The 8480-nt window shown below is 40.8% G+C and overlaps 1 protein-coding gene across 1 annotated transcript; it reads left to right on the top strand.

Annotated features, from left to right (window-relative positions):
• The first annotated feature begins 241 nt into the window (after nt 1–241).
• htr1fa (5-hydroxytryptamine (serotonin) receptor 1Fa) lies at nt 242–1435 on the top strand. Its single transcript, XM_061088989.1, has one exon. It carries the CDS (start codon nt 242–244, stop codon nt 1433–1435), a length of 1194 nt encoding a protein of 397 aa, XP_060944972.1.
• The last annotated feature ends 7045 nt before the right edge of the window (nt 1436–8480 follow it).

Raw genomic sequence — 8480 nt, 5'->3', positions numbered from 1 at the left:
ATGAAGTTCAGAAAGCAAAATTGCTGGCTAGGAATGTTTCAAAGTAGAAGCGGAGGGGGAAGCATAACAGAAGTGAATTTCGCAGCATGTTTAAAAGTTGACTGTTTGAAATCCATTATGAAGAGATGAGAAAAAACAATATTAAGATCATTAATCTGCTCCAAATAAATATTTTTTACAGCATGGTTTCCCTAAGCTTCCATTATGTCTAACGTACACGTCTTTACCTCTCGCTTGCAGAATGGATTTCCTCAATTCCACCGAAGGGGTGTTTGCTACAAGCAGCGAGGGAAATTACTCACTGGATACCAATAAACTCCCTCCCAGTAAGACCCTGCTCACGCTGACCCTGTCTGTACTGGCCATCCTGACGACATTCTTCAACTGCCTGGTGATCACAGCTATCGCAGTGACCCGCAAGTTGCACCACCCAGCCAACTACCTCATCTGCTCATTAGCAGTGACCGACCTGCTGGTGGCGGTGCTGGTCATGCCCTTCAGCATCGTCTACATCCAGAAAGAGAGCTGGGTCATGGGCCAGGTGTTCTGTACCATCTGGCTGAGTGTGGATATCACCTGTTGCACATGCTCCATCCTGCACCTTGCTGCTATCGCCATCGACCGTTACCGGGCCATTACTGATGCAGTTGAGTACTCTCGCATACGCACAGGGGCCAGGGCCGGCGCGATGGTAGCATTTGTGTGGTTTTTGTCCATCCTAATCTCACTTCCTCCTCTACTGTGGCGGTACTACAGCGGGGACGCAGACTACGTAGACCAGTGCATCATCGTCCACCATCACATGGCTTTCACCTTGTATTCCACCCTTGGAGCTTTTTACATCCCCCTGCTGCTCATCCTCATCCTCTACTACAAAATCTACCGGGCCGCACAGACCCTCTATATGCGCAGAGAGGCCAGCCGAGCCAGCCGTCACTCATGCATGACCAATGGGAGCATGATCCCCTCGTCCTACCCTGCTGGAGATGGTCATGTTGATGAGGGGCCTCGGAGTCCAGAGCCCATTAATCCACCGGAGAAGTCCTCTGAACCCTCAACTGAGGAACCTCCGCGCGAGCGGAAGCGTGCTTCGTCGAAGGCTTTCCGTTCCAAGTCACGCCGACAAGACTCGCGCAGTGAGTCACGTCGAAGCCAGTTTTACCAAGGACCGCGGATCTCAGGCTCAAGGGAGCGCAAAGCGGCTTCCACATTGGGGTTGATCATAGGGGCCTTTGTCATCTGCTGGTTGCCATTTTTTGTCAAGGAGGTCATCGTCAACACCTGCAGTGCTTGCAGTACATCAATGGAGATGGCCGACTTTCTGACTTGGTTGGGCTATCTCAACTCGCTGATCAACCCCCTCATCTACACCATCTTTAATGAAGACTTCAAAAAAGCTTTCCAAAGACTTGTTAGGTGCAGTCATTACCTCTGATGGTTAAAATGGAACACAGTGATGCCCATACACCATCTGCACAAAACTGGGAGGATACAGACTAACTAGCTGGGGGCCAGAGAATAATGACTGATTGAGTATTGACTTGAATGCGCCTGAGAGAGAATAACCTCAGAAAACAACGACTTCCAGACACTGCACCGGGCATCTGGACCGCCTCGATGGCACTTGCTCAGCAATGAGCTCGGCAGCAAGGCTCTGCATTGAAATCCACGCCACGCTATTAATAGATCAGCCTGAGATCCCCTTGATGTTAATTGGTGTGCATGTGTGAAGGGACACCGACGGGGGATTTTTTTAGAAAATGGGCCATTGCTGACCTTTTGAGGTCTGTGTTCGGTGATCAGCTCCATACAAAGGTCTTGAAATAGCTAACCCTTTGTGTCCATTCCATCTAATGTCCTCCCTTTTATCTGATGGTTGAAATAATTGTGTGGAATACCACAGCAGACAAGCTTGGGATTTTTCTGTGGCCATGTTGATGTGGAGGGGGGGTGGGGGGGGTGGGGGGTGACGTTTACTTGACTGACCTTCACAGTGATCATTGACAGAGACAGCCATTGAATGTGGTGCATATCCAGCCTCACAAAACATTCCAAGAAATACTGTATAGAATATATTTGTCCTTTGATGCTGACATAATTTATTCGACAATCTAAAATGGGAAGTTATCGCTTGCTTTTCAAGAACTTCACAACAACTGGAACTCATTAAAAGAAGTGAACCAGTTAACTTAGGTTCAGGAGCAGGGCCACGCCTCAACCACGCCTGTCACCTGTTCAGCCTGCATTCACCAGGTCATCCCATCACGCTCTGTTCGTCTCTGATTCTTCAACAAACCCTTTATCATCCTCTTTTCCTCATCCATCCTCCTTTCTTCATCTCTACCTTTATCATCCTCCTTTCCTCATCCCTACCCTCATCATCCTCCTTCCCTCATCCCTACCCTCATACATCCTCCTCCCCTCATCCCTACCCTCATCCCTTCATCCCATTACCTCATCCTCCTTTCCTCATGCCTATCCTCATCCATTCATCCTCCGTCCCTCATCCCTTCTCTCTCCTTCCCTCATCGCTCCCCTCAGCTTTCATCCTCAGTCCCTCATCGCTACCCTCGTCCTCTTTCTCTCATCCCTTCATCTCCCTCCCTTCAGCACAGGAAGTCTGCCTTTGCCCAGTCACGAGTGCATCTTCTCAGGACAGCCTTTGAGACGCTTCTTCATGCCAATCCTTTCATTCCTCCGACATTCATTTCTACTCAACATCCAATACATCAATTTCAAACCTTTAAATCATATATTGCTGAGGCGTGGTCCTCTCTAGTGAAATGCTTTATATAGATTCATATTTAAGAATGCCTTAAGTGTGAAGAAAATGTTTTATGATCTCGGACCAAATCAGTTATTGATTTACACTTTACACTTTAACACTATGAAAGAATGAAAAACTTATATAAAATATATTTCGCCCCGAACATATAACTTTTGGAGATATTTGAAAACATAGAGTTACAGCTTATATGAAACTCTGCCAACTTAATTGATATTTTTGCACAAAGCCCAAATTTATTTTTTGTTTAAGTATTATTGATTAATTTGTCCTGTATCCATTAGGCAAACCATCTCACCCCTACACCAATGGTGGAGAAATCCTCATTACATTACTCCCACTCAAGTACTTGGAATAGAACTACTATTTCTTTACTGCCTCCAAGAGGGCACATGATGTGTTGATGGAAAAACATTGTGGATGAGTCAAGTGAGAGGGTATGCCAGGGAGATAATACACAGTGTGTGTGTGTGTGTCTTTTTTTTAAATGCATCTCTTATGGTATGACCATATGGTATGACCAGTACTTGTATGCTGTTTCTTTCTTTGTCTCGCTCTGTCTCAACCATCAATAATAAACAGTCCTCAGCTAAACGACGTCCCCCTGTTTTTAATACTGATTTTCTGAGTGATGATATGGTGGGTGACATTAGTATAGTTGCCGTGTGTATGGTGAGAGCTGAAGGAATAACACAAATGACAACTCTCTGATTATCTGTATATTTATGAGGGACTGTTTATATGATATACTGCAACATCATATTTCAGTGTGCACGCATTCTGCTGTTTAGTGGGACTGGACAGGATAGCTACCATATTCTGATATAATGGCACCCCCTTGTGGCCAGCAGAGAGACTTTCAAGCTGGTTGTTATTAACGTCACCACCCTTGAGATTCATAAATCTTTTTATATAATTATAATAATAACAATGATAATAATATACTTTATATACATAGAATTTTACATACCATAAATTGCAGACTATATAATAATTTAAGAAATGGAACGTGCGAGTCATCTCGGTCTAATGGGCTGTGTAAGGAAAAGCTAAAGACCTAAATTCATGTTAACCTATTTGTGAAATACACTTTCTCATGCATCCACACTTTACCCAGACCTCACATCGCAGTCAGTGAGTCTTTCAGTTAGTTAGTGACACAAAGTTTCTTCTTTCTGTGAGTTATCGAACTTGCTGCTGTGAGGATCATGTTGTATGTCTATTCTGAAAACCAGGGAAGAAGGATGCAACTTGTATCCCATCCTATTATCACCAGTAATGGTACGAAGCTCCAGTTCCAGTCTAACACACCGCTGTAGTGGAGCAGGTGCAGACAGCCAAACGCTCACCCTGACACACACGGTTGCTGCTGTGCTTTTACCTGTCTGTCAGTGAAGAGCTCAACTCAGGTGAGGCTGGAATAATTATATAAACTCTTCTTTCACTATGGCCTGGAAAAAACTGCAGAGAAACCACTCCTAAGGAATAACTCGGAGGTTTGCAAGTGTGCACCAGCAGCTATTACCCACAGTATTCTGTCCAGTTTTCCTCAAATAATTTCATAAAATATTAAATATAAAGGCTTACAATAGCAGTGTCCATGTACATGTACACATAGACTTGTGAGGTGCTACATTCACTGAACCAACATTTGTGATGAAGTCCATAGCACACGAACAACTGCTGCAGCAGAACTATTAGTACACTCCCCAGGGAACAACACTGAAAGCACCAGGTATTAGACGAGGTAATTTCCCACGACCTTAAAGAATATTGGCTGTAATCAGGGGTTTAATTGGTCTCATATGCAAGATACTGTATATGTGCTAAATAGCGTATATATCATATGGTTTATTCTCCTATTGGCACGTGACATGTTGTATTTGCTCTAAATGGCATATTGATGCTACAAAAGGTGTGTTTTCCAATTTGTTTTTAGGTTTTAATATTCGCTGCCGTCTTTTCTTTTTTGCCATTGTGGTTTGTGATTTGTTGACGTGTTTTCTCCAGTCCTCTTCACACACCCTGCAGGAATTGACAGGCAGATAAACTCCATCCTCAATGACCAGGCAGACAAGGTAGTAACTGTGACAGAGTAGGGCCCCCAGGTCCCTTTTTGCCTATAGGGCTAATTCTACTACTACTACTATTAGTGAATGGATTTCCATGAAACTTGTTGTAAGTATGGGACCTAGAAATGATCTCTTCAAATGTTGACTTTTTCTTCGTCAAAACAGCTGACTCATCAGCCCAGAGTGTCTGGGCTGATGAACCACGGAGATTCTCTCTTTTTAAATTGGCCGAGCTGCAGAACAATTTCACCCTTGTGGTGGTTTATCTCTTTATACAAACAGAAAATCAATGCAGCCCAACAGGAAACAGGTTGAGCTGGAGTTTCAAGACAGTTACTGCCTCCATTATCTCAGACAAGAAGACAAATCTCCTCGTGTGGAGCTGAATCTTCCTGTTCAGTCTGAAAAGTCCAATATTCAGAACATGTGGTAGTTTGAAGGTGAAAAGGTGAAGTGGAAGTTCAACTAACAACAAAGAGAAGCTAAACATTATCTTATATTATATGTAACAGTCCTGCAACACATCCACAACTTTATTCTCCTAATCTTTTAACGTTTTCTAATTAAATTACAACTTTATCCTCGTAATATAACTCTTCCAAATTAAATAGCAATTTAACTTTCATAATATTATGATTTTTTAAAAGCTTTTTTAAAACTTTATTCTCTTATTACAATTAAACTAACCCTAACCCTCATTAAATTACAATTCTACAATGAAAAAGCCCCTACATGAACAGATCTATAAGTTTGTAATAATTTTGATGGCGCCACCTACTGGCTACAGGGACAAAGCTTTGTTTTACAACTATCATTCAATGTACATACAATTTCCACCATGTGTTCTGCAATTTATAGCGTGGACCGTAATGAGCAATAAGCAGGCAAGGATCGACATCACGTGACGGACGCAGGAAGTGAAGCCAAGGGGAATAGGGCCAACCAGTAAAGTCATCATCATCATATATCACAACATCACATATCACAATATCATGAATCACAACATCATATATCACAACATCACATATCACAGCCTTCTCAGCAGCTGCCACAGCTCTGAGACAGGTTTGAAGTCCAGCAAGTGTTTTTTGTTGTAGTCTTTGATTCTGAGCTGTCAACATATAACTCCACTCCTGAATTATCAGCATCAAATGATTCATGGTCCATGGAGATACAGAAACTCGTGTTTTGATGGCGTGTAATCAAACTTTGAGGCCACGCCATGGTCACACCGGGTGACGAAAAATCGATCTTTGAGGCAGTTTTTTTATATTATTCTATTCAGCATTGCATATGTGAGACTGGTTTTGCACATAAGCTGCATAAAATATTATCACCACATGAGGTCACTATAGTCTAAGATGTATTGCATGCTTTACTCTAATCAGACCAGTGTGAATCCTACTCTAACAAGCCTGCAGTGTATTTTCATGCAATTAAACATAAGCAGTCATTTGCACGTTTGAAGCTGTTTCATGATTATAAATTTACCAGATGTTTAAAATGATTGCCCGATTATGATATTTTAGTCCTTCCACGGAAATAACATTTAAATTAAGCTATAGGCTAAAATGTATTATAAGATGCGAAGGTTTAGAAATCTACAGCACATCCATATTCAGCAGTATAAATAGAACGGCACAGAGTGGCATCCTGCTTTTAACAGCCACTTACACAAACCAAAATCAAATACACAAACGCTTGCATAAAAGCTTTCGACTCATCTTTCGACCCATCATCTTCTTCTAATGTCCATTAGTGAGGAGGAGGTTACACAGTGAAACATCTAAGATTGTTGACAGTTGTACAACCAGTAGTTTGCGTCAGTAGGATGTTTAGAACAGGCCGAGTTTGAACTGGTGACAGGAGTGTGTTTATCAGGCAGTTGTGCAGGAGGTGTTCAGTATATTGACTTAAATAAAAAATCTCACAAAGTGAAAATACTTGATTACGATCCTTCTACATAAACACAGACAAAATATATCAACAATATGAGACCAATGCTCCCTTTGACAGATATGAGACGTTAAAGCAGAGCAACTGCTGTCGTCAGTCCAGGTGGTGCCATGTTACTTTTTATACCCTTTGAGTTTTTAATGCAGCCGTGCATCAGATTTTATGAGCAGCTTTGTGTCTGCACAGCAGCAAACAACTACAGATGCATTTAGAGTAGAACTCCTTTTATAACATGAATGAGTTTGATATAAAATATAAGTACAATTGAGCATTATCTTTAATTATCAATCAACATATAAATGTTCAATATATTTGAATATAAATGACAGAAAAGAGTGAAATTAATGCCCCAAAGCTGGAAGTGACGGCTTCAAATAGCTTGATTTGTACCAACAATCCAAAACCAGCTTCAATCAGAAAATGTTTGTTTTATTCATTTAAAGGTTATGTTACTGATTATTTTAATATATATGGATTCATGATCTATAAACGAATTACCTCAGCTTTGCCTAAAATGTAGCCGACATGAACATGTGTATAAATTAGCTACACAAAATGAAAATAGGCCTGAAGAAGCAAAGTATGGATCGAATAAATGAGTAAATGAATCTTTGTGATCAGTCTCAAGTGCAGATTTATCAATTGTGCAGACTCTTAATCTGTGTAATAGACAGAGGACTCGTGTTCAATGACCTGCCAATCAGAATCTGGCACAACAATGTTTTTAAAGTGTTTTTCAGACTGAGGAGATCAGACTCTTACAACTTCTGTACAAAGAAAAAGAAGAGTTCAGTTATCCTCACGTATTCTTGTTTGAAATCACATTCATTGGAAACAAAGCCGCAATTGATTATAATTAAACTACTTAAGATAAATAAGATAATCAGAATCGGGTTTTATTACCATGCAGGTTTACACATAAAGGAATTTGCTGTGGTGTATTTGTGAAAGTATCAATATAAAACATTTAAACAAAAATTAAGTATAAACAATACTACAAGCACCAGGAGGGATGTGCATTACGTTGTCAAATATCTAAATAATTGTTCATCAGAAATAATAAGATGAACAAGTACCTGAAAGTAAAAATGTGGAATATGAAATGAAACATTAACACTTTCTAACTTTCTGTAAATTTTGGTAAGAATCTGAGCATGTTAAAGCCCTCAAAAAGCCAATTAATTTGCCTGAAAAAAAATAAAATAATAATCCCTACAAGTTCAATAGACACTGTCTGTCAATTCCTGTCAGTGCTCCGGCCCTAATAAAACACAAATAAATCGATAGATGGATGGATAGATGGATGGATAGATAGATAGATAGATAGATAGATAGATAGATAGATAGATAGATAGATAGATAGATAGATAGATAGATAGATAGATAGATAGATAGATAGATAGATAGATAGATAGATAGATAGATAGATAGATAGATAGATAGATAGATAGATAGATAGATAGATAGATAGATAGATAGATACTAGAAAGATAGATAGATAGATAGATAGACAGATAGACAGATAGACAGATAGACAGATAGACAGAAAGAAATCAGCCTGGTTCTCTGCATCCCTCACACATGACCTCATGCTGGGAGGAGGAGGAGGTGGAGGAGGAGGAGCCCGGCGGCCCGCAGCCTGCCCACCTTGGCGGATCAACTGGGGG

This window comes from Limanda limanda, chromosome 16, assembly GCF_963576545.1.
Source record: "Limanda limanda chromosome 16, fLimLim1.1, whole genome shotgun sequence".
Lineage (NCBI taxonomy): Eukaryota > Metazoa > Chordata > Actinopteri > Pleuronectiformes > Pleuronectidae > Limanda > Limanda limanda.
The sequence above is the reverse complement of the archived record's forward strand: the minus strand, read 5'-3'. Positions and strand labels throughout refer to the sequence as shown.